Source organism: Jaculus jaculus, chromosome 9, assembly GCF_020740685.1.
Source record: "Jaculus jaculus isolate mJacJac1 chromosome 9, mJacJac1.mat.Y.cur, whole genome shotgun sequence".
NCBI lineage: Eukaryota > Metazoa > Chordata > Mammalia > Rodentia > Dipodidae > Jaculus > Jaculus jaculus.
Window position 1 is genome coordinate 33,931,378 of NC_059110.1, and position 12,698 is coordinate 33,944,075.

Here is a 12,698-nt window from a genome sequence, read left to right on the forward strand (position 1 = left end):
AGTTAGATCCATGCAAAATATTCAGTAAGGCCATAGCTGCTTAGCAGCTCCGAGTTGAATGAGACTCAGTCTCAAGGAAATAAGGTGGAAGAGCAAAAGAGGAGGACAACGAATGCTCTCCTCTGCCCTCGGCACCAGAGCACATGAGACATGTGCATCTGCACACACATGTGCACAAACTATCCATTCACACCACACCTACTACACACATGTATGTGCACCACAAAAAACAAGACTCTTAATAAAAATCAATTGAACAAAGTTGAACAATTTACAATCTTAGAATGTACTTACCTAATTATATGAAAATCGTCTAAGCATGGGTACTTTTAAAAAATTAATGACTTTTGGGCTCGACAGGTGGCTTAGTGGTCGAGGCACTTGCCTGGGCAGCCTAAGGACCCATGTTTGACTCTCCAGATCCCATGTAAGCCAGATGCACAATGTGATGCAAGAGTGCAAGTTTGTAAATGGACACAAGATGTCACATGCATCTGTGCAGTGGCTTGGAGGCCCTGGTACACTAGTTCGTTCTCTCTCTCTCTCTCTCTCTCTCTGTCATAAAAATAAAAAAATAGAGAAATTTTTATATTTTCCTACAAAAACAAAACATATAAACTGTCACAGTCAGCTCCACAATGACAGGACAACATCCAAATAGACACAGTTTTAGGAGGAAAGGATCTATTTCAAGCTTGCAGGTTCAGAGAAAGTTCTATCAATGGCAGGAAAAGTTCCCTTTCATAGATCCAAGCAGAAGGAAACAACCAAATGGCCAACAAACCCCAAAAGCAGCAAGCACAGACACACCTTTGGGCTGAGTCCCAGGATCCACACCCAGTGACAAGGCCCCTGTAGCAGAGTCAGCCTGCTAGGGTTGAAGGTGCAGACTAAAGTTTAACAAAATATCTGAGTCTGTGGGGCCGTACATTCAAACCACCACACAAGCATTGTATACACATAGCCTTTCAAGTAGCTCCTGATTGTACTGGGTTCATTTGAGACCATTCCTTGCTCCCATCCCTTATCTTTTCTGCTGAAGAAAGTTCCCTTCTCAGATCTGATTAGCTAGCTGCAATGAGACAGATAAAGGGGACCCACCTTTTCCTGGGTGACTGTGCTAGTATTAAGCACAGTTAGAACATTGTTAAAATCTATTAAAATCACTATTAGTGTTAATAGTTTTCTTTTTATTTTAAATTTCTAAGCACCCCTGCTCTTCAGTGTCCTGCAAATAAGCAAGGACATCAGGAATGGGGCAGTTTGACTGCCTAGTTAGCAGCTGATAGACTCTTTCCTGCTGCACTGGCTGCCTTGAACAAAAGGCTCTCAGCCCCACATGCAACAAAATGACCCTTATGTCAGCTATTATCTTTACAAAAATTGAAAACGTTGTTTTATTTTGTTAATTTTTTTTTCAAGGTAGAGTCTCGCTCTAGCTCAGGCTGACCTGAAATTCACTATGTCGTCTCAGGGTGGCCTCGAACTCACAGCAATCCTCCTACCTGTGCCTCCTGAGTGCTAGGATTAAAGGCGTGTGCCACCACGTCTGGTCCTGGTTAAATTTCATTTAAGTATCATGTAATAAACAAGTAATAGAAAAGCCTCTTTTCCCAACATATAGTTTACTATTACATATAATAGAAAAAAGCTCACTCATATAACTAAATAAGTCTGAAAAATAAGTAATTTTCTTAATCTTTCTCTGCTTTCTGTTTTATTGTTGTTGAGACAGGGTCTCACTCTAGTCCAGCCTGACTAGGAAATAACTCTGTAGCCCCAGGCTGGCCTTGAACTCATGGACATCCTCTTACCTCCGGTGTGCACCAGGCATGGCTCTCTGCTTTTTGTCTTAATGCAGAGCATCCAGTCTCCAATGTCAACTTATGTATTAAAAACTACTTTTGCTGGTGAATTCACTTAAATGTACTTACCACACAGTAGATTATAGACTTCAATATTTTCAAATGGCTCAATTTCAGTCTTCTCTTTAAAACTTGGCCCATGTGCCAAAAAGATAGCCTGCATGGTAAGGTCATATTGTTACTAGATGGCATCTAAAGTGGGAAGAGACACAGATTTCCTTCTGTAACAATTCTACTTGTATCTTGGTCCACTATAAGAATTTCTTTTCACATCTGAAATCATTTCCACCTGTGAACCATACCCATCCAAGTCAAGTGTACCCCTCACTCTGCTGGCTCATATCAACTCCCGTGTTGGCAGACTAGTGGGAAACAAGCAACTGTGAGCCACCCATGCCAACACCAGCTCTGTGACAAATGAGCACCGATCTTAAAACTCCTCTGCTTGATGCCACACTTCCATCATGATTCAGATATGGAGCTGCACATGAAACTGAGAAGGGACGTCTGCCCGAATTCCTAACTCATTTATTTCTCTAGCATCTCTTCCTTTACTTGGGGGATAAAGAGATCTAAATATTTTGATTTATATTAAAGTAGTTAATTCCAACTTGACATTCTTTAACAGATCTCATTAAAGACTATAAACAGATAAAGTAATGAACATAAGAAGTTCTTTTTCTTAACAGGAATAAAATGTGTTAGAGTCACAACATTTCCTTATAGTCATGAGTAATTATCACCTAGAACCCAAATTACTAGAAAAGCTATGCTAAAGACCTTTCAGCATTCATAAAAAGGGTTAACTCACATGCCTTGTTAAGAGGCCATATGGTCATAATGAAACAAACACATTTCCTTTTCTATTTGGAAAGCTGTGTCCATGTGGGTGTGCATGCATGTGTGCGTGTGTGCATGTGTCTGTGCATTACAAATTGAACTACAGAAGCCAATCAAGTTGAAACAATCATAAAGCCTTGCCCACAGAGCAGTGTCAGCTGCCTCCTATCACTAAGCCCCTCTCCTTACCTTCTCCCCTGGACTTCCAGGCTCCACACATTCCTGTTTCTTTTTTCCATCTTTGCTATTTTCTCAACTTCTAGGTCTCTTTCCTTTAACTATTTTCTCCTCAGCCTCTTCAAGTGGAAATGCCTCACGCTAAGTACTTGGTCATCTTCCCTAAACTCTAAGAATCTACCACCCCGCCCCCCAGTCCTCTATGTTTTCAACAACTCCTACCTATGCCCATGACTCGAGGTTTTTATTGTGTCTACAATAGACTCATCAGTTCCTTATTCAATATCTGCACTTGCAGATTTTATATTTCAAATTTGACATGCCTTGCTCCTTGCTCCTAAATCAACAAGAACCACAGTCCAACCTCATTCTCATAGCTTACCAAGGTCTTCTTGTCTCAAATATATCAGGTGCCTTTGCCCTGTTTATTTCTTATAACTGGTACACTTGTCCCCTATGTATTTGTAAGGCTAATGTTTCACCCTCGTTCATTCTGCTCAACTGCCATGTTGGAGCTCTTACCCTTTCCACACCTATTTAAAGTTGGGTACTGGAGAGATGGCTTAACAGTTGTGGCACTTGCCTGAGAAGCCTAAGGATCCATGTTCAACTCTCCAGATCCCACGTAAGCCAGACACACAAAGGTGAGGCAAGCACAAGGTTGCACATGCCCACAAGGTGGCACAAGCATCTGGAGTTCAATTAAAGTAGCTGAGGCCCTAGTGCACCAATTGTCTCTCTCTCTCTGTCTTGTCTTCCTCTCTCTCTCTTTCTCTCTCTCTCTAAAAAACATATTAAAAACTACATTAAAGTTGGATACTGGCTGGGCATGGTGGCACACACCATTAATCCCAGCACTGGGGAGACAAAGGTAGGATTGCCGTGAGTTCAAGGCCAACCTGAGAATACATAGAGAATCCCAGGTAAGCATAAGTTTGAGCATGATCCTCCCTCTAAAACACAAAAAACAAACAAACAAGAAAAAGAAGTAAAGTTTGATACTGCCTTCATGGTTCTCCCCACATACTCCCAACCACCTCTTCACTCTGCTTTACTCTTTTCACTACGGCCCATAGTCCTTCAGTCAACCTGCCAAGTCATATATTCCTTACGTCTTTTGTCTTCATCCCCCTCCTGTAATACTGAGGGCACAGAGAACTTTATGTTTTGTTCCCATCTGCATCCTGAGTCTTAGACATTGATTATCATGGTGTAGATGTTTTTCGGTTTAAAAAGCAGCAGTACGTTACCTCCATGCTCTTAAATTCATTGTTGTAACCGTGGGTGCCGCCTGCACAGGAAGAACTTGCTGTAGTCCTATGAAGAAATATGATCATATATTAGTCAATTACTGAAATGAGATGTTGTTGTAAATTGAGCTTTAATAGATATTTTGCATAGCTTCTGTTTTTACATAAGTAATTTTTTGTCAACAAAACATAGATAGGTTCCTTTTCATGCCCAAATTCGTAACCATAAATGAACAGAAGGGTGAGACTGAAAGAATGATATTTCTACACTCTATAAGCAGAATTCAATTTTTTTTAACTCTTAGATCCTGACCAAAGAATAACAATAACAAAACTATGTTAAAGGAATTTTCCTTCAGCTGACCCTTGTGCATCAAACTCACTTACTACCTAATCAAGAACATCAGTGCTTATGGAAGAGAACTGTGGAGCTCAGGGAAAGTTGGTTTCTGGTTGACAATGGAGATGTACGGGGAGATACCATGGCACCAGGAATCAAGAATGCCTGGGGAAAATTAAGTATAACTGAGAAAGAAGACAATTCTATGTTCTAGAAATTCAACATTTATTTTCACTTATGGGATTTTTTTTTCAAGGTAGGGTCTCACTCTAGCCCAAGCTGATGTGGAATTCAATCTGCAATCTCAGGATGGCCTTGAACTCATGGTGATCCTCCTACTTCTGCTTCCCAAGTGCTGGGATTAAAGGCATGTCACATCACACCAGGCTCAATTTATGGGAATTTTTTTTCATAAGAAGTTACTGTTACTTGAATAATTCTTCAAATTTGATTATTTTGTCATTTATCTTACTTTTATATTTTGACAATTGAATGTCATGCTTTCATCAATTTTTAATTTTTTTTAATTTTGAGAGACAGAGAGGGAGAAAGAAAGAGGCAGATAGACAGAGAGAATGGGCATGCCAGGGACTTTAGCTGCTACAAACAAACTCCAGACACATGTGCCACCTTGTACATCTGGTTTACATGGGTCCTAGGGAATTGAACCTGGGTCCTTTGGTTTCACAGACAAATGCCTAAACTGCTAAGCCATCTCTCCAGCCCTACTTTCATCAATTTTATGTACAGTTTCTTAGGAGGAAAAAATGGCTCAGCCATTAAAGGTGCTTACTTTCAAATGTGCTGGCCTGGGTTCATCTACCCAGTAAAACCAGATGCACAAAGTGGCACATGTATGTGGCATTCACTTGCAGTGGCAAGAAGCCCTGGCACATCCATTTTCATTCTCTCTCCTTGCAAATAAATAAATAAATAAAGGTATTTTAATAAATAAAAATATTTAAAAAAGAAAAAAATGATAACTGAACTTTGATTTTCTTTTCTTTTTTAAAAAAATGATTTATTTTTTATTTATTTGAGAATGAGAGAGGGAATGAGAATGGGTGCACCAAGGCCTCTAGCCACTGCAAACGAACTCCACAGGCATGTGCCCTCTTATGCATATGGCTAATGTGGGACCTGGAGAATCAAACTTGAGTTCTTTGGCTGTGAAGGCATGCACCTTAATTGCTATGGCATCTCTCCAGTCCTTGATTTTCTTAAAGCAATATTATAATGCCAGATAAAATTTGGTCTCTGAACAGTACAAGATTCAGTATCCAAAAGATGACCTCGGAAGGTTTCTCTCACTGGTTTCTCTCTCTTCTCCCCTCAGGGCAAGTGTATACACACACACACACACACAATTTTACTGGAGACTTAGGTGAAAACAGGCCAGTAATTTAATGAATTAAAAACTAAAAATTTATAACAAACTCTTACTCAGTTTAGGAAGAAAATCAATCATAATTCTGACCAGGTAGGGCACACTCCACTCAACTCTTCAGAGGGAAGAAAAAGGAGTAAATAGTATAGGCAGCTGGAATGGGGCAAGCAAAAGAAGTACTACTTTGCAACATACTTAAGTTTAAATACCCTTAGGGTGGGAGCTCACGTTCTTATCATAGTTAATTCCAATAAAGTTGATGGTATTAGGTAGAGGTTGCTTTAAAAATACTTTGTGTGGGGGGAGCTTGAGAGATGACTCACTGGTTAAGGTGCTTGCCTACAAATATATGTATATATACATATATATGTGTGTGTGTATTTAAATATAAATATAAATATACATACACACACACACACACACACACATATATATATATATAAATATATATATATATATATATATATATATATATATATATATATATATATAGTTTTTCAAGGTAGGGTCTCTTAGCTCAGGCTGACCTGGAATTCTCTATGTAGTCTCATGGTGGCCTTGAACTCACAGTGATCCTCCTACCTCTGACTCCCAAGTGCTGGGATTCAAGACATGTGCCGCCACACCTGGCTGCAAAAATATTTTTAGAGCTGGGGAGATGGCTCAGTGGTTAAATTATTTGCTTGCAAATCCTGCTGGCCTGCATTCAATTTCCCAGTACCCACGTGAAGCCAGATGCACAAACTGGCACATGCGTCTGGAGCTTATGTGCAGTGATAGGAGGCCCTGGTACACCCATACTTACTTGCTGCCAATCTCTCTCTTTCTCTTTCCCTCCCTTCCTTCCCCTTCTTCCTTGCAAATAAATAAAATCTTTTAAAAAGTAAATGACACTTCTGGTTAAGATGGCAGCATAGGAACCACGCCAAAGCATCCTAGGGGAGAAAAAGCCAAAAATAGAAAAACAGCAAAATACACTCTTCTACTAAAAAGTGAGGTGTGAAAGAAATTACCAGCAGCAGCAGAGAAGTAGGAGAGATCCAGAGCATCTAGAGCCCGCTTGGGCAGGCAGAAGCGGCTCCAGCAGCCGCTGCAGCAGGTCTGCCGGGCCACAGCTGCCAGGCTCGGCTTGAGCCACAGGAAAAGCCAGGTGAGGGGATTCGCCACTCACACTGGAGCTCCTCGCAAACTCAAGAAACATGAAGGGAGGACTGCAGTGACCAATGGAGAAGCAACTCCTGAGGAAGAGGACCACGTGGACCAGCAGGAGAACTAGAGCCCCCATCCACAGCCTTCTCTCCTCCACTGCCAGCACAAGCACCAGCAAGCACCAGAGACCTGGGGAAGGGAGCTCACAGCACCCAGCACAGGTGACCAGAGCAGCATTCCAGCGACCCAGCCAGCCTATCTGAACCCACAGCACAGCAAAGAGGAACCCAAGTGGGAGCAGAGTGCAACTGAGACCAAAACTGTACCAAATGGCAGTTGGGATTGCACCAGGTAAGTACACACCAAATAAGCCTGGTATATAGGCTTGATTCAGAAGTGCTAATTGCACCTTCCATATCAGGATAAATTATATGTTAAATTTTATGGATGGTCAGATTTGCCATTCTTAAATAAGCTATATTTTGCCTTGTAATTTGTTGCTTCCTGATTTATACTGCCTTTGTTTCTTCTTTTGTTGCTCATTAGGGAAGGGTCTCACTTGGTCACAAGCTGACTTCAAACCCTCAACAGACCAGAAATCTTAGCCTTCTAGGTGGCAGGATTAAGGGTGTGGGGTAACACACACATCCTAAGGCCTGTGACTTTGCTAGAGGATCTGGTTGTCATCATACCTACACTTCCATAAATACTTTGTGATGTTTTTCATTGAATTAGTTTAGTTAAATTTTAGAATCTGCCAGTATTTTATTCCACTCAGCCTACTTGAATACTCTCATAGCAGGCAAACCCAACATCTAGGGCCACTTTTGTAGAAACTCTGAGAGTCTGAAGGGCCACACCTAGCACCATAAACTCCTACCCTGAAGATATATAACATCAGATTAATTGATACATCTAATAATACTGCAGCTAATTAGAAAAATCCAAACATTAAATTAATACAAAATGCAAAAACATATACATTATAACACAAGAAACACAAAAAATCAAGACAATATAAATCCACCCAAAAGTATGAATGCATCAGAAATGACCTCCAATGAGAATGATTTAGAGGAAATGCTTGAGAAAGATTTCAAAAGAATGATTATAAATATGTTCAAAGATGTCAAAGAGGAAATCAAAGGAATGAAAGCGGAAATCAAAGGAATCAAATAAGCCACAGGAAACCAATTTAATAAAATAAAGAGGTCAATACAGACATAAATACAGAAATAGAAATAATAAAGAAAAACAGGTCAGAATTACTATCAATGAAGAACACAGCCAATGAAATAAAAAACTGTAGAAAATCTAACCAGTAAAATGGGTGAAGGAGAGGACAGAATATCTAAACTAGAAGACCAGGTGGCAGATCTAATACAGCCCAACAAAGAGAAAGACAAACTAATAGGAAAGCATGAATGGGAATTTCAAGATATTTAGGGCATGATGAAAAGATCAAACATAAGAATTCAGGGTATAGTAGAAGGAGAAGAATTTCATTCCAGAGGCATAGTAGGTATTTTCAACAAAATCATAGAAGAAAACTTCCCCCAAATTGGGAAAGAGGTGCCAATGCAGATACAGGAATCCTTTAGAACACTAGCCAGACAAAACCTGGAAAGAACCTCTCCTTGCCATATTATAATTAAACTACCAAACATACAAACCACAGAAAAGATATTGAAAGCAATTAGAGAGAAAAATCAAGTTATATACAAAGACAAGCCCATCCGGATTACAGCAGATTACTCAACACAAACTTTAAAAGCCAGAAGGGCGTGGAGTGATGTATTTCAAGTTCTGAAAGATAACAACTGCCAACCAAAGTTACTTTGCACTGCAAAGCTATCCATTCAAATAGATGGAGAAATAAGGACATTACATGACAAAAGCAGGCTAAAGTAATATTTGAATACAAAACCAACTCTACAGAAAATACTTGAAAGAATCCTCCATGCTTAACAGAAAGACAAGCACACATATAAGGAATCTGGAACAAACAAACCATACTGAAATATCAGTTAATTCAAGAAAGCAAAGGTAAAACCAAAATAACTACCAAAAAATGGCAAAAATACATACACACCTTTCAATAATAACTCTTTTTTATTTTTTTTTAATTTAATGTGGTCTTATCAACATTATTACATGATCCAGCTTAACTCTACAGACCTCAGGTTCAGAAACTTACCCACCACAATGAGGTTCCCACACTTAGAGATGCATGCTGAGGACTCAATACGACCTCCCAAACCCTGCTCCCATCTTGTCTTCCCAGAGCGAAGGTCAATGGCCTTCACCATGTGTGAATGGGAGCCAACATACATGGTTGTGGGTGACTTGTCCTCGGCAGAGGCCACAAGCAGAGGGTAAGCGTCCACACACCAGCCTGTGTCTGACCTCCACCTTACCCGCAATGTCAGCCTCTCACCCCCTTCCATGGCTCTCCCCTTGTCACCAACTTTCGTGACACGGGACGGCTCCTTTGACTTTCTGGTAAGAGCCAGAGGACTTAAGATTTTCAAAGTCTGAGTGTCGATCTGTGAAGTTAAGTCAGAAGCATATGCTGAAGGACCATGCCCTGCATTCAAAGAGGAGACCTGACTCCCTCTGCTCACTGCAATGGAGGCCCCAGCTTCACTGGTGTCATTTAGAGGCACGACAGACTTCTGTGAAAGCTGTCCACTGGCTTCATGGTGATCAGCACTGCGGCGCTTCCTTTTGGTGGCACAACTCTCAGTGAATGCCAGGTCCTCATCTGTGAACACCATGGCAATGATATGACTGTAAACTTCGGAAATGGAAGTGCTGAGAATAGCTTCCAGAAGTCCAGGTATAGAGGTCCCAATGAGCTTTTCAATTTCATTGAAGAGCCACGTGGCCTTGAAGGAATCTCCACCACTACTCAAAACAGTGACTCGTCAGGAACCGTCACAGTATCTTCTGGGAGACTCAGAATGGTCTTCCATGAATACTGTAATTTTCCCCAAAGTTCCTCTTTTCCATGGAGCTTGTTCTCAGGCTTTGAGTTCTGGTAGTCCAAATATATCTTGTTTAACTCAGAAACATCAATTTTGCCATGAAGTGTGAGTGGCAGAGTCTGTATCAGCACAATTTCATCAGGGACAGTGTGATCTGGAAGATGCTTCTGCAGTTCTTTAAAGATGCAATCCTTGGGCTGGAGAGATGGATTAGCGGTTAAGTGCTTGCCTGTGAAGCCTGAGGACCCCGGTTCGAGGCTCGAATCCCCAGGACCCACGTTAACCAGATGCACAAGGGGGCACATGTGTCTGGAGTTCGTTTGCAGTGGCTGGAGGCCCTGGCGTGCCCATTCTCTCTCTCTCTTTCCTCTTCCTCTTCTGTCTGTCACTCTCAAATAAATAAAAATAAACAAAAAAAATTTAAAAAAAAAAGATGCAATCCTTTACTAAACCATCTTTGGGTACAATGAAGAGAATTAATGTTTCCTTATTATACCATGTGACTGCACAGGAGTCCACCTGCTGAAGCTCTTCAGCAACCTATTGCACAAGTTTCATGTTCAGACATTTCCCATGACATTTGATCTGACTGTCCTTTCGGCCCAGGAAAAACATCTCTCCATTTTTCAGAGTCATGAAGTCTCCTGTGGCCCTCATTGTGCTAAGAGGCACCGTCATTTCATCACCAAGGAAACATACTCTTTTTTTTTTACCACTTCAAATTAGAGTTAAGAGTCTCCTCTGGGATCCTGTAAAAGGTCGCCCAACTCGATATCTCAGCGACAGCGTAGATGTTAAAGATGACGGTTTTATTGTCTTCTGCTCTCCAGCTTCTGAGAACGGCCAGGGAGGGAAAGGCTTCCCCACCCAGGGCCAAAACTCAAAGAGAAGTGCTGGCAGATAAAAGAGCTGCTTTGATAAGATGAGATCCAAATCTCTTAAGCAGCGTTGGTGTTGCCTGCACAACAGTCACTTGGTGATGGGAAAATAGAACAGCAGCTAATTTTGATGGGAGTACTTTGACAGATGTTGGTACAATAAGCAGACAGGCACCACTTGATAGGGCAACAAATATTTCCACAGCAGATGGATCAAAGGTCAGAGGTGAGGCCAGAAACCAAACATCTTCTTGTGTGATGTCAGAAAGTATCCGAAAATGCTGGACATTTGGCAGGATGCATGTGTGCGGCCCTCTGACAACCTTCGGCGTCCCTGTGGCCCCTGACATTTGCAGAACATAGGCTAGACAAGGCTTCTGCCTCGCAGCTGGGTGTTCCTCATCTGCACTGCTGTCTTCAGAACTCGGGTGCTGATTCCATTTCCATTTTCAGATCTCTCTTTTTGAGCACTTAGTAGCCAGTTCACCTCAACGTTTACCCAATGCAGTCTGAAGAATGCCAGGTCCATATGTCCTACTGTAAATTCATTAGCTTTTTTTCAATGAGAATATACTTCAGATTGCATGTTTACATTAAGTGAGTAGATAATGATGGTGGTGACTCAGGGTCAATGGGCACATAAGCAGTAGGGACTTGGAGAATGCCTAAAATCCAGGAGGGTACACTTACCCCAGGTTGACAGAAGAGCCCAATTTCCCAAATTCCTTGTAAGTCACCGTGTGACTGCAGAAAACTGGATAACTCTGTGGTAGCACTAAACAGAGTCTTGTAGGAATGGCACACGGGAGGCCTGCCATTGCATTCATCAAAGCACACAGCTACTCTGTCCAGATGCGCAGAGGCAGCCTGCTGCACCAGTTCCTGAAGAGTCATTTCACTGGAGTTTATCTAAACATCAGCGGCAAAGGATTCTACATCATGCAACTACGTTTGCCTGCACCTCTCTACAGTTTCCAAGGCAGGAGCCCGTTTGCTCCTGGGAACCAGGCTCACTGGGGGCAGGGCAGGAGCACGGGTACTGCCCAGGACTCCAAGAGGTCACCCAGGTCAGGTTAACTGGACCACGCCCTCTCGCCCGCACCCACCAGCTCCATCCCAGCCTGGCAGGGTGCAGAAGCCGAATGCCAGACTCACTCAGAGACCCCAAGGATGCTTCCCGAGCGCACCTTTTCATGGCCAATACTAACTCTTAATATCAATGGCCTCAATGCCCCAACCAAAAGACATAGGTTTGAAGACTAGGTTAAACAGGAGGATCCTTCAATTTGTTGCCTCCAAGAAACTCACCTTTCTATAAAGGATGGACACTATCTTAGGGTAAAAGGTTGGAAAATAGTGTTTCATGCAAAGGGCCTTGAAAACAACCAGAAGTTGCTATCCTAATATCTGACAAGATAGACTTCAGTATAACATTAGTTAGGAAAGATAAGGAAGGTCACTTTACATTGATTAAAGGCACATTCCAACAGGAGGACATTACAGTCCTAAACATATATGCACCTAACATGGGAGCTCCCAATGTCATCAAATAAATGCTGTTAGAACTAAGGTCAGAGATAACACCAAACACAGTTGTAGTGGGTGACTTCAACACCCCACTCTCATCAATTGACAGGTCATCCTGGCAAAAAACAAAGAGAGGCATCTGGATTAAATGAGGTCATAGAACAAATACAGAAAATATTGAAATAATTCCTTGCATTCTATCTGAGCACAGTGGAATCAAACTACGAATCAATAGCAAGAAAAGCTATCACGCATACAAAAAAAATCATGGAAACTAAACAATGCACTACTAAATGAT

General features: G+C 41.5%; 1 protein-coding gene and 1 pseudogene across 1 annotated transcript in view; both read right to left on the reverse strand.

Moving 5' to 3' along the window:
• Enpp3 (ectonucleotide pyrophosphatase/phosphodiesterase 3) overlaps window positions 1-12,698 on the reverse strand; it is a 135,221-nt gene that overhangs the window by 28,330 nt on the left and 94,193 nt on the right. The window contains exons 17-18 of the mRNA XM_004651200.3: window positions 4,133-4,199; window positions 1,935-2,022 (exon numbers count right to left, since the gene is read on the reverse strand). Of these exons, the coding sequence (XP_004651257.2) occupies window positions 1,935-2,022; window positions 4,133-4,199 (155 nt within the window). The remainder of the gene's footprint in view (window positions 1-1,934; window positions 2,023-4,132; window positions 4,200-12,698) is intronic.
• On the reverse strand, window positions 4,543-11,767 carry LOC105944742 (annotated as a pseudogene).